Source organism: Haliotis rubra, unplaced genomic scaffold (assembly GCF_003918875.1).
Source record: "Haliotis rubra isolate DU_JTF1 unplaced genomic scaffold, ASM391887v1 Scf119, whole genome shotgun sequence".
NCBI lineage: Eukaryota > Metazoa > Mollusca > Gastropoda > Lepetellida > Haliotidae > Haliotis > Haliotis rubra.
The window spans coordinates 1,509,266-1,533,581 of record NW_025765103.1 but is presented as its reverse complement, the minus strand read 5'-3'; the positions used below and the strand labels follow the sequence as shown (position 1 = coordinate 1,533,581).

The window sequence follows — 24,316 nt, the reverse complement described above, 5'->3', positions numbered from 1 at the left end:
TCTGAATGGACTGCAAACGTTCACGTAATGTCTTGGAATTGTGCTAAGTTATTCATTGATGTGTCAAGATATTGTACACAAAAAATGTTTTTGATCTGCTTATTATGTCCATTTCTGTAATGATTTGATTACAGTACCTATCTAATTTTGAATTCATACTGACGTGGGTTTTTTTGCTGCTGAGTATATTTGCAGTGAAGAATTGATAGAATCGCCAATGGCTTCTCATGACATTTTCAGATGAATCTGGTCCGTTCGTCCGTCTGGAGACTACATAGACGTGGACGTTTCTAGAGGCATCCAAACGTACGTCACAGTAAAATCAACAAGACACATTTGGGGGTAGTTCTGCAATGATATAAGGAAGGATCACTATGACTGAAAGAACGCCATGGCATTGTTCACTCGACTGTACGACCGAGACAACATACTGGCGCAACATAACGCTTCAAGACGATAACGCTTCAGGAGGATAACGCTTCAGGAGGATAACGCTTCAAGACGATAACGCTTTAAGGCGATAACGCTTCAAGACGATAATGCTTTAAGGCGATAACGCTTCATTATGATAACGCTTCAAGACGATAACGCTTCAGGAGGATAACGCTACAAAACGATAACGCTTCAGGACGATAACGCTTCAAGACGATAACGCTTCAAGAGGATAACGCTTAAGGACGATAACGCTTCAAGACGATAACGCTTCAGGTCGATAACGCTTCAGGAGGATAACGCTTCAAGACGATAACGCTTCAGGAGGATAACACTTCGGGAGGATAACGCTTCAAGACGATAACGCTTCAGGACGATAAGGTTCAGGACGATAATGCTTTAAGGCAATAACGCTTCAAGGCGATAACGCTTCAGGAGGATAACGCTTTAGGACGATAACGCTTCAAGAGGATAACGCTTCAAGACGATAACGCTTCAGGACGATAACGCTCCAGGACGATAACGCTTCAAGACGATAACGCTTCAGGAGGATAACACTTCGGGAGGATAACGCTTCAAGACGATAACGCTTCAGGACGATAATGCTTTAAGGCGATAACGCTTCAAGACGATAACGCTTCAGGACGATAATGCTTTAAGGCGATAACGCTTTAAGACGATAACGCTTCAGGACAATAACGCTTCAGGACGATAATGCTTCAAGACGATAATGCTTCAAGACGATAATGCTTCAGGAGGATAACACTTCAGGAGGATAACACTTCGGGAGGATAATGCTTCAAGACGATAATGCTTCAGGACGAGAACACTTCAGGACGATGATGCTTTAAAACGATAACGCTTCAAGACGATAACGCTTCAGGACGATAATGCTTTAAGGTGATAACGCTTCAAGACGATAACGCTTCAAGGCGATAACGCTTCAAGATGATGACACCTATACTCATCGTGCACGTGATTTCCTCCAAGCACCAGAACACCACCAGAATTGACAGACACGAATCCTCACTTTCCCCAGTAGAACACGTCTGGACATGATCGGGCGAGGTGTTCGCCAACGACAAAGGCTCCGCGCTACGTCAGCCGAACAGGGGTAGGCGCTGCTTGAAGTGTTGACAACGCTCCGTCACATACCATGGAGAGTTTGCTTCGTACAATGCCATGCCACATCAACCATTTGATGTCACCGTTTGACCAGTCGAGGGACCATAACAAATCATGGATCAAGTCTCAAACCTTGACTGCAAGTCATCGTTTCCCAATTTCGTGGATCGATGTCAGTCACTGGAATATCAGGTCCGGAATAGATTACTTACTTACTTAATATACCCGGAACATGTCTGTGTGCTGTGTTAAACAACAAACAAACAAAGTAAACAACATGCGAATAAAGTAAACATCCTTAACTCCACCCTGAAGTGGTAGTGAGTTGCGAGTCCCAGGTTCACAAGGATTGATTGTTGGTTTGTCAGGACCGTCGTCCAAGCTCCTAGACACACAGGACTCGCTGCTTCCCCGTCACACCGACAGACCGCGATATAACCGAAATACTGTCGTATCTCAATGGCAACATCAAACTCAGTAACTCTAGCTGAAAGGTGATCATAAGCTAAACTCACTGGAATCTTGCTAGAGTTGTTTAGGTATGGCGTCAATAAAAAAGCATATACAAGTTCATCGGATTTTCATGATTTTGGTACATTAATCATTTGAAAAATCCGACAGAAATCTCTAGCTGTAAAGTTTAATTGTGATTATCTTATAGGGGTGGAGAAGGAGAGAGAGGCATTAGCTCTTGGAACCGCACACTGCAGCTAATGCATCTTGATGTCTGTGGTGCCCTCAGCTGTGTCCAGCCGATGTGGAGGTGATCGGAAAGAAAGTCCTAGGAAAAAATGTCACGGAAAAAAGTCACAATTTTGGCTAGGAAAAACAGTCACAATAACCAAGTTTATTAAATAAATAAGAATGTTGAAATCATCATGATCATATATCATACATTATAATGTAGTCGCTATAATACTCAATCAGAAACCAATGCTCATGTCGACTTATTAACTAAATACATGTAAAGAAATAATCATGACGCCCAGCAACCATCAACGACGATATTAACACTGACTGACTGACTGAGTTTGGTTTTACGCCGCTTTTAGCAATATTCCAGCAACATCACGGCGGGGGACACCAGAAATGGGCTTCACACATTGTACCCATGTGGGGATTCGAACCCGGGTCTTCGGCGTGACGAGCCAACGCTTTAACCACTAGACTACCCCACCGCCCCACGATATTAACAAGTAATAGACTAAGTAATTGATTTTATTAAGAAACAGTTACATATCGGGTTTTTGTAACAGTTTTACAATCCACTAATATAAATTATTGAATTGTGACTTTGTCCTGTGACCTTTTTCCATGACTTTGTATTCGTGACCCGTTTTACCTGTGACTTTCTTTCCTACATTCTATGTGGATATTTGCATGTTACGGTCGGGTGGATTAATGTGCGCAGTACGTCGGACATCACCAGTATTGATATCCAGGAAGGTATGCACGGTGTCACCCACCCGGGGTGGGTAGACATGTCGGGTACACATGTTCCTGTGCACGTTATGCTGGTTTGGAAAGTACATTGTATCCAAGACGCAGTTCCGAGTTGATGTTATCAGGTCACCTGTTTTAAGATATCCTCATGACATTCAGTGACTCACCCACGTCAGGCAAACAGGGTGTGTGAATGAAGTACGCCCTGCAGGTCACGTGGTTACACGAGTGAGTGAGGGAATGTTATTATACGCCGCAGCAAGCACTATTAGAGCTGTATGAAGGCGCCCTGCAAATAATCAACCCCGGAGCCGACACACCCGGTGTGAATAACATTGATCAACGACCTGTAGCTACGATGGCCCTTCTCACCTTTACTTCTCATTAATGGAGCAGAGAAGTGTTGCACAACCAGTCATGACTTTATTACATATTGAAGTGGGTTTATACATGAGGAGGCTTATAGTGATCAGTCCAACTCTCGATGCGTCGAAATAGTCCACCACATCTATTTCTGATATCAATGGTTGGTACATCACGCTACAGCATCATAGTTCATGAAATATTCTATTGGCTTAAAAACACATCCATTCACAAAACATCTCGTCAAATGTATACTCAACATCAGTCACGGTCACCTCTGACCGAACATTTGATAGTGTATATTTCTGTAGAGTTGTAATGGGTTGATGGGGAGAGGGGTGGCACCACATATTTTTAAATTGAAACTATGAGCCAAAATGTGTTTTTGAAATCTTTACAAGAATGTACGTTTTTATTTATACGCAATTTATTTGTACACAAGTCTGAAGCACGGTAACTTTTCCAGCATTTTCTGGGACAATTTACTTGTTTTCGATAAATCCCATTTCAAGTCACCACTTATAAACTCACATGATGACAAAATACTACGATACCAGAGCACCGTTAACGTCGGGCTCCACAGTATCTCAAATCTTTCGAGACCAGAGCACCGTTAACGTTTGGCTCCACAATACTCAAAATACTATGAGACCAGAGCACCGTTAACGCCTGGTTCCACAATACTCAAAATACTACGATACCAGAGCACCGTTAACGCCTGGCTCCACAATACTCAAAATACTATGAGACCAGAGCACCGTTACCGCCTGGCTCCACAATACCCAAAATACTATGAGACCAGAGCACCGTTAACGCCTGGCTCCACAATACTCAAAATACTATGATACCTGAGCACCGTTAACGCCTGGTTCCACAATACTCAAAATACTACGATACCAGAGCACCGTTAACGCCTGGCTCCACAATATCAAAATACTATGAGACCAGAGCACCGTTACCGCCTGGCTCCACAATACCCAAAATACTATGAGACCAGAGCACCGTTAACGCCTGGCTCCACAATACTCAAAATACTATGAGACCAGAGCACCGTTAACGCCTGGTTCCACAATACTCAAAATACTACGATACCAGAGCACCGTTAACGCCTGGCTCCACAATACTCAAAATACTATGAGACCAGAGCACCGTTACCGCCTGGCTCCACAATACCCAAAATACTACGATACCAGAGCACCGTTAACGCCTGGCTCCACAATACTCAAAATACTATGAGACCAGAGCACCGTTAACGCCTGGCTCCACAATACCCAAAATACTACGATACCAGAGCACCGTTAACGCCTGGCTCCACAATACTCAAAATACTATGAGACCAGAGCACCGTTAACGTCTGGCTCCACAGTATCTGAAATCATTCGAGACCAGAGCACCGTTAACGCCTGGCTCCACAATACTCAAAATACTATGAGACCTGAGCACCGTTAACGCCTGGTTCCACAATACTCAAAATACTACGATACCAGAGCACCGTTAACGCCTGGCTCCACAATACTCAAAATACTATGAGACCAGAGCACCGTTACCGCCTGGCTCCACAATACCAAAATACTACGATACCAGAGCACCGTTAACGCCTGGCTCCACAATACTCAAAATACTATGAGACCAGAGCACCGTTACCGCCTGGCTCCACAATACCCAAAATACTATGAGACCAGAGCGCCGTTAACGCCTGGCTCCACAGTATCAAACATACTATGAGACAGAGCACCGTTAACGCCTGGCTCCGCAATATAAAAAATACTATGAGACCAGAGCACCGTTAACGCCTGGTTCCACAATATCCAAAATACTATGAGACTAGAGCACCGTTAACGCCTGGCTCCGCAATATAAAAAATACTATGAGACCAGAGCACCGTTAACGCCTGGTTCCACAATACCCAAAATACTACGATACCAGGGCACCGTTAACGCCTGGCTCCACAATACCCAAAATACTATGAGACCAGAGCACCGTTAACGCCTGGTTCCACAATATCCAAAATACTATGAGACCAGAGCACCGTTAACGCCTGGCTCCACAGTATCAAAAATACTATGAGACAGAGCACCGTTAACGCCTGGCTCCACAGAGTGAGAAATACTATGAGACCAGAGCACCGTTAACACCTGAATCCACAGAATGTGGAATACTACGAGAATTTTAATTTTGATTAACAAATTCCGATAATAAAACACGCTCAATAAAAACGAAAGCAAAACATTTTATGTTTAGTGTAACATAATTCAAATGACGAATGCCTCTGCTTCCGTCATCTTTCTGTTTTGAATAGAGCCGTGTACGCCCATGCGGCAAACGTTCAGCTTATGTACGTAGGTAAACAGGCACAGCTATCGTCATTACACGCAGCATGACTGTTTACTGTGCACAGAGCCGTAACTCCGCGTCACAGTCCTCAATACATAAGTAACATATATTAGTGTGACAGCGCTGCTAGACTATTGGTTGCCAGGGCATGACGTCACTTGGTGACGGTGAAGGAAATGTAAGCCAGCAGTCAGTTGTGAACGGGTCAATCTGCTAGTTACTGCCTGGCATGGTGCAGAATGGTAGTGTTGCCACATGGCAGCTGCTTGTGCGTATTGTGCACTCAAACTTGAATAAGGAAACAGCTTCAACTGACACAAAATGAATAGACTGAATTACATTTGACAGACATACAGATGGAGAGAGACGCAGAGGCATAAAACTACAAGGGGAGGGGGATAGTGAGTAAGAGAGGAGGGGGGGTGGGGAGCGAGGAGAACAGTGTTAGATAGATGCCAAAACGTAGAAAGGCTGAGAGACAATGACAGACAGACGCACAGGTTGACACACAGTCAGATATCAAGTGAGTTGGAGAGAAATAGATATAAACATATGGTAGAAATGGGAGAGGGAAAAAAAAGACGTATAGGTCTACAAGCTGATAGACAGACAGAGGCAAACATTCTGAGTGTGTGAGGAGGGGAGACAGAGAGAGTATATATACCACATTGCGTTAATCGGGTCTCAACATGAACTGTATGTAACTTTGATAACTGTGTTTATCTTCTTGTCACATTGCTGTAAGTTCCAGCTACTGGTGTTTATTTTGCATTTCACATGTAATTCATAACGTAGTTTTCAAAACCAAAAGAAAACGGATGTGTTCCAGTATTATTTCACATTGTGCATGTATATATCATTATGTCATATAACTACATAAACATATCAATATGAGGAAAGTTGATAACCTCTGTATCTGCAGTGTTGACAAACAGACGTATTGATGAATACCCGCCAGGAGTTCCGGTTGTGTTACTTCCGGGAGCTCTCTGATTGGCTGAGGAAAGAGGAAATGTCCTGTATGTCGGAACAAGGCACCGTAGAGTGAAAAGCAGAGGTGCAAGGGCTCAAAGATGAAACGTGAAGTGGGTATTATGATGGGGTATACGGGGAGTTTGCTGAATAACAACCGCTTTCAACGAAAACCTGTTTTTACTTAAATCGCCGGTAAATAAACAACATAGATTAAACCAGGTATGGTCGTTTGTGTTGGATGTTCCACAGGGAGGAGATGTTTCCAAAGGAATACATGGAACAATCAGGAAGCACTCGAAGTGATAGCAAGCAACACTTATCTTGGCATACCAATGATAGTTCAGAAACTTTCAGTACCATTTATCAGATTCAGCCATTACAGCAAAAAAGAATTATATCAGAAAATTATTAACTTCAAATAAAAATGACTTTCAACCATATAATAAAACTCTAACGCAGTCAGATATTTTATGGGGCCGTGGGGTAAAGGGTTTTCGGTAAGCTGACAACAGGATGGACCTCCTGATCTCCTGGTGCACATCAGGAGTGTGCCCGGGCTCTCCAAAGTGCATTCATAAATGCTTATATTTTGCATGAGTTTTAAAGAAAAGAAAATCGGGAAATGCATGAATAAAATATATCCAGCATATTCTATATATGCCTTGAATATTGAGTAAACTGTCTGCCTGCCTGCCCGTATGTCTGTTTTGACTTTGTCTTTTACTCCCCTGTATGCACAGACTGGCCATAGCTGGTCGGTGATCAGGCCAGGTTTGTGTCATACATCGACCTGATGATGCTCTCTGGTTTGACTGCACCATACTGAGACGTTACTGTGTTCACCAAAGTGGTGACATGTACGACATTGTCGGGCCCTACTCTACGTCAAGCTGACTCGCCGTGCATGGTGTGACTGTCTCACGCTTGTGCATGACAGGACAAACGTCCTAAGGTATTAGCGCTGTTCTGTAATTGACATTCTCATATAATAAAAAGGAAGACACTGGGGCATTTAATCATGAATTACTCTAAAAATAGAATTCAAGTCATGAATTTCCACAACTGTGCATTAAAGCTTCTCAGCCAGAAATGGCTACTTTCCATGCATACCTCACAAGTCATAAATCTATCGGGAGTTGTCATGAACTGTTTAGTCAGCCGTTTCCTTCTGCAGTGTCATGCACCAGGATACGTGGTCAGCGACGTGACAGCAACATCGCTCAAACTCTGGGGTGTGCCACGACGTGGGTCGTCAGACAGTCACCTCCAGACACAGACAAAGCCGCGGTTCGGTTGTAAGTGATTAGGTTGTCTGCAAGGCTACAAATAGGACGGGTATGTAAGGTTGCTGGATTAAGCAGTGCCTGGAGTGGGATATCGATGGGTTCCTTTTGCATACCACGTGTCTACCACAGTAGAACTGAAACAGTGTTTAAAGTGGCATCAAACCTCACTTGCTTACAGTTTACTTGTGCTGTTCATCATCACCCCAGGTGGTGTCTGGTATCCTTAGTCAGATTCGACATTCGGCTTTTGAATGGTCTGTATGGATGATAGCTTGCAGATACATCCCCGATACGATAGCGCCACACACTGGGTATCACTGGCTCCTACATCCCTACTCCTACATGGAAGGTTTTCATGGTGTCTTCACGTGAGCAGAATGTGAAGCTAGTTTCTGATATCTCCCGCAGTGACACAACTGAAACGGTATTAAATGCGGCGTAAAACTATACTCAAATCACCCATATTGCCTTGCGCTTCAGTTGACTACCTGCCAATGACGATGGCGTCAATGGTAGTTGGATCGCATGGGTTGGCGATGGAGGGCTTGGATGTAGACCAGGGGTAGTAATATGCCTTATTTTCCTGTCTGGATACATTGTACTTTCATTGCTCGATTAAAATGTATTGTAATTTCGCTTGATAAATATGTTCAGGGTCCGTTTTCGTGGTAAAATAGAAAAAGATCTCATCTTTACTTTTCGTAGTGGGGTTGTCAAATGTTTTTAGATCCACTCAAGACTTTCAGGATAGACATGGGTGGGTTAAGATGCGCCCTAACCAATGTCATGCGAACGCCTGCTAATTTACATGAGGCAGGATCAGTATGACTAATCAGTGAACGGACTGGTCAGCAATACCGAAGAGTCCTATCTTTCTTTCAATTTGTTTCACTAAGCACTAATGGAGCGGTAGGGTAGACTATTTGGTAAAGCGTCACGTCGAAGGGCCGGATTCGATTCCCCACTTGGGTACAAGACGTGAAGCCTATTTCAGCCGTAGAGAAGGTGGATGACCTGATTCGGAGGCTTGTCTACCGATATCAAGGGTCACGCTCTTTGTTAGCTGGCTTCAAGAGATGTGACCAGTGAACATCCGGGTTAGGATTGATCTTCAGTAACCCATGCTTGTCGCAAGAGGCTACCGACAGGTTCGCTGACTTGGTTCACACGTATGCCAATTGCGTAGATAGTTCTTCATGCTTTTGATCACTGGATTGTCTGTCCAGACTCGATTACTTACAGACCATATAGCTGGAATATTGCTGACTGCGGCGTTAAACAACATTGAATCAATCAAAAAAGTGTGGGTTTTTTATCCCCTGAAAGTGGAAGGTGGACTTGCACCATGCCCAGAACACAGTATACTGTACCCTTACAATACACAGGTGTTATATTCCCAGTCATTCCGTTGTCTTATCTGTCGGCTACCATCACTTGATACCTCTTTGTTTACGCATTGGAATTACTAAATTAATTTGTGAACGTGAAACGTGAAAAAACGTGCTATACTAAATGGTAAACAAACAACGTTCTTGCCACTCCGACCACCAAACTAAATATGATACTTTTTCTAAACTACATGAACTAAATCAGCTATCTGATAAGATACACAACTATAATTCTAAATTGCTTCTGTAATCATCTAATGCTAATATCCCCTATCTCCCGTGTGATGTCGTGACACATAGTGATGTAACTGAGATACTGTAAAACAAAACAAGCAGCATTACACCCAGCTCCGTGACTCACTGCTGATATCCGTTACCCGAGGGGAAAACCAGTGTAAAGCAATACCAGTGTCCTCTGTATGTCAAGGTGAACATGGCTAAGGTTGATTTATTCCTACGTGTTTTCGCTTATTTTCATTAATCTGATTCAATGTTATATTTTGTAGTATATTAAAGCGATATTATTAGCAATATTTTAGTTGACAGTGCGAGTCAGTGTGATATGATAGCATGTGAGGACATGATCCGGTGAAGCTGGACAATAGCTGAACTGTCGAGGCAGTGTAAAATATGAAACCCCGCGTTCTGGTCACACTGACTCACCCAACGCCTCAGCTATAACTGTGTCACCAATATCCGAGTAGCCAGAGCATCGGCAGTGAATGACGATTACATCCTCGCAAACATCGTGATCAAAAGATATAACTTTCAATGACAAGGCATTTCTCCTCATACGGATCTCACGTGTCTAAACGGCTGAATTCACAGAAACGTTTACTACTTCCTCGAGGTGTAAAGGTAACTGCGAAATAAGGGTTGTAGGATGTGTGCAGATGAACACAGTGGCATCTCCCTGGGGCAAGCAGTGCCACCCATACCGTTCGTGACAAGTCAAGCTCACAACACACCCAAACAACTCACAGGACGGTGGGATAAGTTGATTGTCTGTATAAACTGAAGTGCAAAAGAAAGTACACAGGTTGTGTTTCTTCCAATAAGATAAAAATAACAAAACCTTTTGATGAAATGGAAAATGTATGTTGAAGCACACTGCAATACACGTGTTTTATCAGCAAAATGACATTGTAACAATAAACAGCGATGTAGTGATTACCACTGCAGACGGTTCCTACGATGCTGGAAGGTCAAGGCCATTCCACGCAGCGGTCGGTAGGCCCATACATGCCAGCAGGACGAAGTCGTCTTGTCACTGTGAATCGGCTTACGCGATGACCCAATGATGTGGTTGCTGATGACGTCACCGTCAACATCCAGTTGCGTAGGTGAATAACCCGCAGATAGCGATCCTCTTGGGGTGTTGTGACTCTGGAACGTCCACTTCTGTGTCGATCACATGTCTGGCCTGTCGTACTGAAACGGTTAAACAGCCGAATTATGGTTTGTCTTGTGCAACCCAATGTCCTTGGAATATCGCTGTTGAAAGCACCCATTTGTGTCATTCCTTTGGCCCGTTCTCGTTGCGCCGACGTCAATCTTGGCATTTCCTCGTGAGATTTCTGTCAAGTGATTGTTCAGTCTTCACGACAAACACTTCTGTGATCATTCTGTTTCGTGTTGTTGGTTATTCTTCGTTTGATTGTTCTCACTTAGTAATATTACATCACATCTTTAAAATAGTTTACACACACACACACACACACATATATATACAGATATGTATATCGAGAACATCATTAAACTATTCCTGCTTTCCACTGACGAGGTGAGAATCTGGGACATTAAATTAAAAGCCACACCTATTTCACATTGTTTTAAATATCTTAAACAATACGTCTTGGCAGGTTGCGGTATGGGAGTGTACATATACTGCTCACAATTTGCTAAGGATCGCGTTTTCAGTATATCAAAACGTTTTATAGCAAACACAGATTAAAATACTCCGGTACACAAAGACTGGATAACCTCTACAGGACCTCAGTTTTATGACAGACAGAGACATACAGTCGTGGGTACTGTAAGCCTAAGTTGCCGGAAAACCTGAGTGTGGATATATGGTGACATTAACCCCGCATACAGTACCAGAAAACACATGTCTGAGGATTGCAGCAACCTAAAGGTTATCTGTTTGATTGGCATTTAGAAGTTGGTGACTAATAAGAAAGTAAGATTGTTTATGGATAACAGCTTCTTTTCTTATATATGATGCGACGTTTCGGTATGGATTCTTATACCGTTGTCAAGCAAGAGTGAAGTACTACAGCACAGAACAGACTTATATACATGAACAGGGATTAAGTAATAACAACATGTGGGTATGAATCAGGGGGATTAACAACATTAAAGGTTAATTAACCTAAAGGTTAATTATGAACCTTTAGGTTAATTATGTTTCCTTTAGGTTAATTATGTTTTCCGGCATTCCCCTGAATATAAGGTGGTCTACAGCTCAGCGGTGGCATACGTTACTAATTTCAGTATGATTTCAACACCTGACACCCGAAGCCTCGACACGCTGAACTATCACGTCACCAGTCACCAGTGTACATTGTTATCTCAAATTCAGGTCATGTGACACACCAGCAGCAGATCTTGAGTACTGTTTTACGGTATATCGTTGGACACAATCAGTCATGACAGTCATATGACTGTGTGCCACATCCGTTTACGATTTCGGGAACATCAGGTATCAGCTGTACGCACGCTCACGAACATGCATATCACATACATCACAGCCACGTATATACAACATATATATATGTGTGTGTGTGTGTGTGTGTGTGTGTGTGTGTGTGTGTGTGTGTACGTTGTGACAATACAAACACTCACTCACGCACGCACGCACAGACACGCACACAGACACACGCGGGTACGTTCGGCGGGGTCAAGAACTGTTATCTTTACTCAATAAGTAAACCGACAGATATATTACGCAACAGCTTCTACAAATAGCCATGCGTTACACGGTACGAATCATGACTAAGCAAGAGACACACGACTCGGGGTTTATGTATCCAGGTGTGACATGTTATACACACAGGGTAATCCCCATGGGTGCTCCGTGTTCCCAACCTACTGGCTGGGTCACCGTGAGTCAGCTGGAGACGTCGCAGCATACACCAGGACCAGGTTGTATCTCAACTTATATGGGAACATAGCAATCACTGATCGTCACTGCTGTATTAGAAAATTAATTAATTAGAACATGTCTTTTAATCATAAACAAATTCTGTTTGGTGATAAAGGGCATAGTGTAGTGAAACATGTGTTAATAATGTTATTCAGTACTACGTAGCAGGAGGTATATAGTGACTAGATACAGGGTGCGTATTAATACGAATACTGCGTAATTAGTAATACGCGCCAGATGTTTGATAAAGACTAACTGAAAAAAGGGTAAATCTACGTTTTGGCGTGACGCTATCAACATGAATAGCTCAACTTGTGATGCACAAAGGGTGTCTTTCTCAACAATCCAGATACATATATCACCACACCTCCTTCCCTAAACACACCTTTACATATCGTCTATACACGTGCATGTACGTGCATGTACCAACTACCTGGATACCCGTCTATATCTGCATGTACGTACTGTCAATCAGCACACGTGTCACATGTAACACAATAACTATACAGCTTATTCTGCTCATACTGCACTCAGAGAAATTCATTTGCATTTTGGGAGCTAAAACCTTAGAACTCTCTCACCTTACCCTACCTTATAGCAGGGATACTCTACAATATATATAATCTCCCTGCTTATAGTTAACGTTGACCTGCCTTACCCAGATTCCCCATCTAGTAGCAACTTCAGACCTGTCCAAACCTGGATCTACCACCCAGTACAGTTGGTGTTCCCTGGACGGCCGTGATGGAAGTTCGAATTTATGAGTAATAGTAACACCACGACCTCAGTGAATGAGTGAGTGAGTTTAGTTTTACACCGCCTTTAGCAATATTCCAACAATATCACGGCGAGGGACACCAGAAATGGGCTTCATACATTGTGCCCATGTGGGGAATCGAACCCGGGTCCTCGGTGTGACCACTAAACTACCCCACCACCACCACCCACAACCTCGGGTATGGAACAAAGAGCATATTAGTGTGAAGCCAAACATTCACATGCATATAGAGATATTTACTTATAGTACACTAGATATTTCTTTAACCAAACCTCCAGGACGACGCCGAAATGCACATACGTGTATGCAGAAGGATGTCAAATGATGTTTTTACCATGATGCAAACATCCTGCCATCTCCTTGAGAATACTGGATTCAAACAACGTGGCCTTGCTCAGAATTGAAGCAGATTTTGAAAAATAGCGCACATGGCAGTTGTGTCTTTTAACAGATTTTAACTCAACACCATAGATCAACACACCATAATTGTTCAGCACAACACCATCGCTCAACGCAACACTCATGCATATAGCTCAACACAGCACCATCGCTCAACACAACACCATCAGCTCAACACAACACCATCGCTCAACGCAACACCCATCCATATAGCTCAACACAACACCATAGCTCAACACAACACCATCGCTCAACGCAACACCCATCGATATAGCTCAACACAACACCATCGCTCAACACAACACCCATCCATATAGCTCAACACAACACCATCGCTCAACACAACACCAACACAACACCCATCCATATAGCTCAACACAACACCCATCCATATAGCTCAACACAACACCATCGCTCAACACAACACCCATCCATATAGCTCAACACAACACCCTTCATCGCTCAACACAACACCCATCCATATAGCTCAACACAACACCATCGCTCAACACAACACCCATCCATATAGCTCAACACAACACCATCGCTCAACACAACACCCATCCATATAGCTCAACACAACACCATCGCTCAACACAACACCATCGCTCAACGCAACACCCATCCATATCGCTCAACACAACACCATCGCTCAACACAACACCATCGCTCACACAACACCATCGCTCAACGCAACACCCATCCATATAGCTCAACGCAACACCATCGCTCAACACAACACCCATCCATATAGCTCAACACAACACCATAGCTCAACACAGCACCATCGCTCAACACAACACCCATCCATATAGCTCAACACAACACCATCTCTCAATACAACACCATCGCTCAACGCAACACCCATCGATATAGCTCAACACAACACCATAGCTCAACACAACACCCATCCATATAGCTCAACACAACACCCATCCATATAGCTCAACACAACACCGATCAATATAGCTCAACGCAACACCATCGCTCAACGCAACACCCATCCATATAGCTCAACACAACACCATAGCTCAACACAACACCCATCCATATAGCTCAACACAACACCCTTCCATATAGCTCAACACAACACCCATCCATATAGCTCAACGCAACACCCATCCATATAGCTCAACGCAACACCCATCCATATAGCTCAACACAACACCCATTCATATAGCTCAACACAACACGCATTCATATAGCTCAACACAACACCATCGCTCAACACAACACCCATCCATATAGCTCAACACAACACCCATCCATATAGCTCAACACAACACCCATTCATATAGCTCAACACAACACCATCGCCCAACACAACACCCATCCATATAGCCCAACACAACACCCATCCATATAGCTCAACACAACACGCATTCATATAGCTCAACACAACACCCATTCATATAGCTCAACACAACACGCATTCATATAGCTCAACACAACACCATCGCTCAACGCAACACCCATCCATATAGCTCAACACAACACCCATCCATATAGCTCAACGCAACACCATCGCTCAAAGCAACACCCATCCATATAGCTCAACACAACACCGGTCAATATAGCTCAATACAACACCCATCCATATAGCTCAACGCAACACCATCGCTCAACGCAACAGCATAAGCGTTAGTCTAAATATTCCCCAGCGTTGTAAAATGTAGTCACTTTCAAAGCGAATCGCTCTCACGCGGTTAGGACGTGAAGGGGAATCCCCTACGAAGCTGACCGACTTTGTGAATCAGCTTGTTGTTTTCAATGGGCGCGGTCTGCTTACATTCGTTATTGTGTAACCACTTGTTCCAGTGTACAGAATGACCAGTCTGTACCCGAGGGGTGTGAAATGTGGCGTGGGAGGTATAAGGGCGTCGGCCCGACAACAACATCGTGAAGTTTGAGGACTGGCACTGTGCGTGTCAATATTTAAATCTTTTGAAATTTTAAGGACATTTAGGTAGGGCTAAATAACCAGGCTTGGATATATTCCTAACTTTAATTGGAATTTGCTCTCATTTGAAAATTACAATTTACTAGTAAGATAACTCTCATTGATACACGCAGGCACACATTACTCTGTCAAAGCGTGAGTGAGTTTAGTTTTACGTGTCGCTAGAAGCGTCGTAAAACCACACTCACTCACACAGGACACAGGATGTTTCCGCAAAGACAATGTTTATGCTGATCATTACATGTCCTTCATCATATATTATAGAATAAATGCAAATAGATTACGGAATGGTAGCCACCACATACTGTCTCTACTGATACACTAAGTTGTTGTAAATATTTCCATTCCATCAAAGATGTGCCGATTCTTTATATCAACATCACACTGTTGCTGATTATAACGGAAAATGATTCCGTTCATGATATTAACTTTTCGCTCATCCCAATCACGGAAGTCTCTGTCCGGATCTGAATAAAGTAAAGTTGTGTAACCGTTCCTTGATAAAGGTTTCCGCAGCTCACAGACAGCTGGAGGTAGCCGGATGTATTAGAAGTGAATTAAACGTACACCCGCGGACTTCCCAGCTTACTGATTCTATGATTATCTGACCGACTTTCGAAACAAAGGAATGGTTTTCCGACTGTTTAACTGACCATGGCGATACGTACGTTCAACCGTTGCAGTGACCAATCTGCAACTTGTATGCCGACCACGTAGCCGTTTGACACTTTAATAAGTTTACAGGTTAAAGTAACGAAATGCAACCGAAATATAAAGCTTGTACTCTTTCACTGTACTGGCACAGTCTGTGAAGGGGTGTTGTACTCTTTCACTGTACTACCACGTGCAGGCTGTGAAGGGGTGTTGTACTCTTTCACTGTACTGAACTCAAAACTCACAACTGAATTCAAAATAATGTTAGCCCAAGGTACACAGAAGGCAGAGATACTGACGAGTCAACAGGGCTATTGGTTGGCAGGGCATGACGTCATTTGCTGACGGTGAAGGAAACACAGGCTAGCAGTCTGCTGTAAACAACAGATACGTAGATACTGTCTGGCTGAGGTCATGCAGCATCCTGACGCCCCTGAAATAGAGGGATAGGCTCATGCACACACACACACACACACACACACACACACACACACACACACACACACACACACACACACACACGCACGCACGCACGCACGCACGCACGCACGCACGCACACGCACGCACGCACACGCACGCACACGCACGCACACGCACGCACACACACGCACGCACGCGCACACACACACACACGCACGCACGCACACACACACACGTGCACGCTCGAAGGACACGTACGTGAAACATACCCATGCATATTATGGCTCCGGGTTTAGTGTGGGAGAAACCCCGGAGTGAAGGAGTACAACGGATCACTTCTAACTTCCAGACTTAGGAATGTATTAAACATGACGATTTCCTTGTGATATCAGTCAGGGGTATGCAGAAGTCATAGTTATTTATTCTTGTTAAATAGAGCAACACGAGGAAGACGCCAGAAGGAAACAGTTGGCCCAAGCTCTCGAAATACCCAACTTTCTCAAATCGCCGGTTTTTCCAGCGTTAGGAGTATATTGACTGCAGCCTCAACAAGCGAGCGGTCCAAGTTTCCTTTTAAGGGGAAATTACAACGCCTCAGTGCATACGCGTATCTATGCATCAAAGTATGTCAGGGGGAATTCCCTGCTTGTACCAGGTAATCGGTTTCGGGAGGACTGCATTCTTGTGGCCAAGCCAAGCAAATCCCCAAAAATGTATCGTTTAGAGACACAAGTAATTCAAACCGTATTTGGTTCGTTCATGTTTTATGTCAACGAGACAGGAGGGTACAACTTAGGCTGGCCTATACAACACGTTGACGACAATACGCAGGTCCCAAGATTGTTCTGCGTGTCTCAACCTGATCATCAGTGTACTGTCGAGGGAGATAAGAATGAAAATTGCGTGTACACTGATCCCTTGACCAGGTTGATAGTATTCCGTAGCATATTCGGAGACATTTTGTTTTTGCAATTGCATAGCGTTTTCTTTTTCACAACAGTTCTGTTGCGATTCGCAAAATCCAGCTTCGAGGCAGGAGTGATCGTAACGTTTCTTGACAAATTTAATTATCAGGGGTTATTTGCATTAATGTGGTTGTTATAGATTGTCTTTCCATCACCTCCGCGGCCCACACACTCCAAGAGTGTCTGGATGCCAATGTAGCAGAAGGCTTTCTCCTGGACATGGCTTCTCCCTAGTGAAGATAGTTTCAGCTCAGGTCGGCCATAAGGCTGCCTCCTGGTGTAGATAGCCTCCTCCTGGTGTAGATGGCCTCCTCCTGGTGTACATGACCTCCTCCTGGTGTAGATGGTCTCCTCCTGGTGTAGATAGCCTCCTCCTGGTGTACATGACCTCCTCCTGGTGTAGATGACCTCCTCCTGGTGTACCTTACCACCTCTTGGTGTACATGGCCTCCTCCTGGTGTAGATGGCCTCCTCCTGGTGTACATGACCTCCTCCTGGTGTACATGGCCTCCTCCTGGTGTAGATAGCCTCCTCCTGGTGTAGATAGCCTCCTCCTGGTGAACATGGCCTCTTCCTGGTGTACATGGCCTCCTCCTGGTGTAGATAGCCTCCTCCTGGTGTACATGACCTCCTCCTGGTGTAGATAGCCTCCTCCTGGTGTAGATGGCCTCCTCCTGGTGTACATGACCTCCTCCTGGTGTAGATGGCCTCCTCCTGGTGTAGATAGCCTCCTCCTGGTGTACATGACCTCCTCCTGGTGTAGATGACCTCCTCCTGGTGTACATGACCACCTCTTGGTGTACATGGCCTCCTCCTGGTGTAGATGGCCTCCTCTTGGTGTACATGACCTCCTCCTGGTGTACATGGCCTCCTCCTGGTGTAGATGGCCTCCTCCTGGTGTAGATAGCCTCCTCCTGGTGAACATGGCCTCCTCCTGGTGTACATGGCCTCCTCCTGGTGTAGATGGCCTCCTCCTGGTGTACATGACCTCCTCCTGGTGTACATGGCCTCCTCCTGGTGAAGATAATCTCCTCCTGGTGTTGATGGCCTCCTCCTGGTGTACAAGGGCTTCTCCTGGTGTAGATGGCCTCCTCCTCCTGGTGGTGTACATGGCCTCCTCCTGGTACATGACCTCCTCCTGGTGTACATGGCCTCCTCCTGGTGAAGATAATCTCCTCCTGGTGTTGATGGCCTCCTCCTGGTGTACAAGGGCTTCTCCTGGTGTAGATGGCCTCCTCCTGGTGAAGATGACCTCCTCCTGGTGTACATGGCCTCTTCCTGGTGTACATGACCTCCTCCTGGTGTACAAGACCTCCTCTTGGTGTAGATGGCCTCCTCCTGGTGTACATGACCTCCTCCTGGTGTAGATGACCTCCTCTTGGTGTAGATGGCCTCCTCCTGGTGTACATGGCCTCCTCCTGGTGTACATGGCCTCCTCCTGGTGTACATGACCTCCTCTTGGTGTACATGGCCTCCTCCTGTTGTACATGGCCTCCTCCTGGTGAAGATAATCTCCTCCTGGTGTAGATGGCCTCCTCCTGGTGTACAAGGGCTCCTCCTGGTGTAGATGGCCTCCTCCTGGTGTACATGACCTCCTCCTGGTGTACATGACCTCCTCCTGGTGTACATGACCTCCTCCTGGTGTACATGGCCTCCTCCTGGTTTAGATGGCCTCCTCCTGGTGTACATGACCTCCTCCTGGTGTACATGACCACCTCCTGGTGTAGATAATCTCCTCCTGGTGTAGATGGCCTCCTCCTGGTGTAGACAGCCTCCTCCTGGTGTAGATAGCCTCCTACTGGTGTAGATGGCCTCCTCCTGGTGAAGATGATCTCCTCCTGGTGTAGACAGCCTCCTCCTGGTGAACATGGCCTCCTCCTGGTGTACATGGCCTCCTCCTGGTGTAGATAGCCTCCTCCTTGTGTAGATGGCCTCCTCCTGGTGTAGATGGCCTCCTCCTGGTGAAGATGACCTCCTCCTGGTGTAGACAGCCTCCTCCTGGTGAACATGGCCTCCTCCTGGTGTACATGGCCTCCTCCTGGTGTAGATAGCCTCCTCCTGGTGTACATGACCTCTTCCTGGTGTAGATGACCTCCTCCTGGTGTACATGACCACCTCCTGGTGTAGATAATCTCCTCCTGGTGTAGATGACCTCCTCCTGGTGTACATGACCTCCTCCTGGTGTAGATGACCTCCTCCTGGTGTACATGACCACCTCCTGGTGTAGATAATCTCCTCCTGGTATACATGGCCTCCTCCTGGTGTACATGGCCTCCTCCTGGTGTAGATGGCCTCCTCCTGGTGTACATGGCCTCCTCCTGGTGTACATGACCTCCTCCTGGTGTACATGACCACCTCCTGGTGTAGATGGCCTCCTGCTGGTGTACATGGCCTCCTCCTGGTGTACATGGCCTCCTCCTGGTGTACATGACCTCCTCCTGGTGAAGATGACCTCCTCCTGGTTTAGATAGCCTCCTCCTGGTGTAGATGGCCTCCTCCTGGTGTACATGGCCTCCTCCTGGTGTACATGGCCTCCTCCGGATGAAGATGACCTCCTCCTGGTGTACATGACATCCGCCTGGTGTACATGGCCTCCTCCGGATGAAGATGACCTCCTCCTGGTGTACATGGCCTCCTCCTGGTGTACATGACCTCCTCTTGGTGTAGATGGCCTCCTCCTGGTGTAGATGGCCTCCACCTGGTGTAGATGGCCTCCACCTGGTGAAGATGACCTCCTCCTGGTGTACATGGCCTCCTCTTGGTGTAGATGGCCTCCTCCTGGTGAAGATGACCTCCTCCTGGTGTAGATGGCCTCCTCCTGGTGTACATGACCTCCTCCTGGTGTACATGACCTCCTCTTGGTGTAGATGGCCTCCTCCTGGTGTAGATGGCCTCCTCCTGGTGTACATGGCCTCCTCCTGGTGTACATGACCTCCTCTTGGTGTAGATGGCCTCCTCCTGGTGTACATGGCCTCCTCCTGGTGTTGATGACCTCCTCCTGGTGTAGATGGCCTCCTCCTGGTGTACATGGCCTCCTCCTGGTGTACATGGCCTCCTCCTGGTTTAGATGGCCTCCTCCTGGTGTACATGACCTCCTCCTGGTGAAGATGGCCTCCTCCTGGTGTAGATGGCCTCCTCCTGGTGAAGATGACCTCCTCCTGGTGAAGATGGCCTCCTCCTGGTGAAGATGACCTCCTCCTGGTGTAGCTGGCCTCCTCCTGGTGTAGATGACCTCCTCCTGGTGTAGATGGCCTCCTCCTGGTGTAGATAGCCTCCTCCTGGTGAAGATGACCTCCCCCTGGTGTAGATGGCCTCCTCCTGGTGTAGATGGCCTCCTCGTGGTGAGACTATGGTGTTTCGATGACAGCGTCCAGCAGGTCGCCATCTGCCAGGAAGAAGCCATATCTACCAGTTAGAATTCACATTAACCAGCGGGATACCTACTGTTTTGTGACATATGTGCCTGTAATAATTAACCCCACTCTGTAACCGTATATTGACCTCAGCCAAGTCACTGAGTCTGGCCACCGATGCAGTGCTGCCGATGTCTGATACTTGGCATTCTCTTCCCACAGAGGTTACTCAAGTTATTTGTGGCCCCACTTTCTATTGCTAGTTTCTGATTTTCAGTTAAACATGAAATACCGAATCTATCCTTCGCATATTGATCAACTAATTCCATGGCGGCCGCCATATTGGATCTAACACGTGCACTGATTGGATAGAAAGAAGGGAGATAATTCGTGTTGCGATTTTCTGCCGCCAGGGGATTTTACGAGAATCGGGAAATATGGCCGTATTAGAATACGTGGGAAAATATGACTTGAGTAATCTGTGTGGGAAGAGAATGGATACTTGGTTGAATTACAGAAACATTAAAGTAGCGGTTTTGTCATCCACTCTTGTTGCATATTGTTATAACTGTTAATAATTGAATTAAAAATTGTAGATAATCAGACTACCGCAGCCTGAATCTATTATATGATTAGTCGTCACGAAAATATTATCGCATGCTGCACGTGCAATGTACGGGTCAGGGAATAAAGCGCGGCAGTCTTGTCGCAGTCGTCACCCAGTCGACATGTTGTGTGTTTTGTGTATGGAACATGAAATAATTAACGAACCTAACACATAACATCTTGTAGCATGTCTCACCCATGTTTTGCGTCTGGTTACACCAAGCTCACTCACCCACCCACTCCCAGACATATCAACCTTTATGTCTGTTACATCCAAACATATATACACTCAGTCAAAAAAGGAACTTCACACTCACAAATTTCTAAATATTTTCTTGAAACTAAATACAAGAGTTATGATTATTATCATTAAGGGTAAATGCGTTGTCAAAGACACACAGCAACTCCGACGTGCACAGGCATGCAAGCACGTGCCAGCGTACATCACGGTAAAAGCATGTTTTCTCGTGTTCCTAGTGACGTGACCTTATGAGACACGTGCAATTGAGCCCAAGTTAGCACGGTAGAGTGACATCTCGGAAAAACAAGTTCTTACAGTCAATTATCCGTTGATTTGTCAAACATTCGACGTGAACGTGCCATTGGCATGCTGAATACGGGAACGTCGGTTACTGACGTTGCCAGGGTTATTGGATGCAGTCGACGGACTATCCATGATCTTCGGACACGTCTCCAACAAACTGGCACCACAGCAGACCGACCTCGTTCGGGTAGACCACGTGTGACGACACAAGCAGAAGACCGACAAATCGTCTTACGTCATTTGCGTAATCGATTTCTCACTGCAACGTCCACTAGGAATGAATTGTTTAGAGGTCGTGTGACTGCCCAAACAATACGTAATCGCCTGCGCACTGCTCGTCTCCATGCACGACGGCCATATCGTGGACCAATTTTAACCCAGTTACACCGACGTCAACGGCTGTCCAGGTTCAATTTGCACTTCTCTGATGGGAGAGTTAGAGATTGGAGGAGACGCGGTGAACGCAACGCCCAGTGTTGTGTGCTGGAAGTGGACCGTTTTGGGGGCGGTAGTGTTATGGTTTGGGGTGACTTTAATAGTCGTTCAAGGAAAGATAACTGCTGCAGGATACAGGGATAAAGTGCTTATTCCAGAGCTTTTGCCATTCATGGCAGCTCATGGCCCAGGTCTGACATTCCAACACGATAATGCCAGACCTCATACGGCCAATTTAACGCGTAATTTTCTTAGGAATGTTGGCATCAATGTCATGGAGTGGCCCTCAAGGTCTCCCGACCTTAATCCCATAGAACATGTATGGGATGTGTTGGGCAGAAGACTCCCTCAAGTAAGGAACCCTCCACAGAATTTGCAGGAACTTGGTGCCATGTTGGTACAATTATGGCGACGCATCCCCCAGTCTGTGTTCAGACTCATCATTCAATCCATGAGGAGACGTTGCGTCGCAGTTGTGAACGCTCATGGAGGGCATACGCGCTATTGACATGCTTTCATCAAGTTGTAACTTACCATTTTTACTCTCTTACATTTTCGTAGCATTTCCGGTGGAACTGGTTACATTATGAACATGATTTTTTATGGTACACCGTCCTTAATGGGTACAGAATGGAATATAATCATTATTTAAAACTTCTTTTCATGTATGTTCAACTTATCGACCTCCAAACGAGTGTGAATTTTCTTTTTTGACTGAGTATATATGTGTAGCCTGGGTGAGGTACAGCCAACACGACACATATCATGCTGGCTTTACACGAACCGCCGACACACGGGTGTCATGTTATAAGGGTGCTAGCTGATGTATGGGGGGAGGATAAGTGTGTAAATGCTCGTGTACATAAAGGCATACCCGTCTCGCACACAGTGTCTGTAGGTGGGGTCTGTTTTCGTCAAAAGCTGTGCACTTCTTTGTTTGTTCTAGTGATCCTTTATTTAGAATAAAGTTAAAAGAAGCGAACTTTCTTCAAATGTCTGACCTCCTGTAACACATAAATGATCAATGCGTTCACCACGAACTGCTACCTTACATTATGCATTGATTCTAATGTCAGATGGGCGCACCTTGCACGATTGCCCACCACGACCCTGTGATCGTTCCTTATTATCGCCTCGATAATGTTTCTAAGTTTGTTTGCACCTCACGGGTTTCATCCATGTGCCTCACTCGCTCACCCACTCACCCGTTCGCCCACCCAACCATATCCGCTCACTCACCCACTCCATGCACATCACAAAATTCCCCAGATCCGACAGTCCATACACAAGTCGACCATGGGGATGCGTTGACGGGCATGAATCGTTGCTTGTATTAACTGCCCACACATCATCGTGATGAAGCTTACATGAGCCTGTTGCCCGATCAACATCACGGAACTGTTTTACAGCGGCCAACAATGCACATATCATTCAAATATAATGTTGAACTGCTGCCTCGTACAATAATACATACCACTCACAATGTAAAACTAACCCCAGCCTCCCCTGTCACACAAACTGAACTATAATCTGGCTTGTCTACAATCCGGCTTTCTTGACCAAATGGGCCAGATTAAACTAGAGATTCAACAACATATTGTTCTGTTTATTAATGTTACTTTTCCATCAACAATGTATCGGGGAACTTCCAAGTAAATCTATAGAAAGGCATTGTGGACAATGTGCGTGCGTGCGTGCGTGCGTGCG

At 45.4% G+C, this 24,316-nt stretch overlaps 1 protein-coding gene across 1 annotated transcript; it reads right to left on the bottom strand.

Annotated features, from left to right (window-relative positions):
• Nucleotides 1–17,776: 17,776 nt before the first annotated feature.
• LOC124261010 lies at nt 17,777–20,520 on the bottom strand. Its single transcript, XM_046695333.1, has 4 exons — nt 20,179–20,520; nt 19,379–19,669; nt 18,675–19,069; nt 17,777–18,125 (listed from the first exon to the last, which is right to left on the bottom strand). The coding sequence occupies exons 1-4, from the start codon at nt 20,518–20,520 to the stop codon at nt 17,777–17,779; spliced, it is 1,377 nt and encodes a 458-aa protein (XP_046551289.1).
• Nucleotides 20,521–24,316: the final 3,796 nt, after the last annotated feature.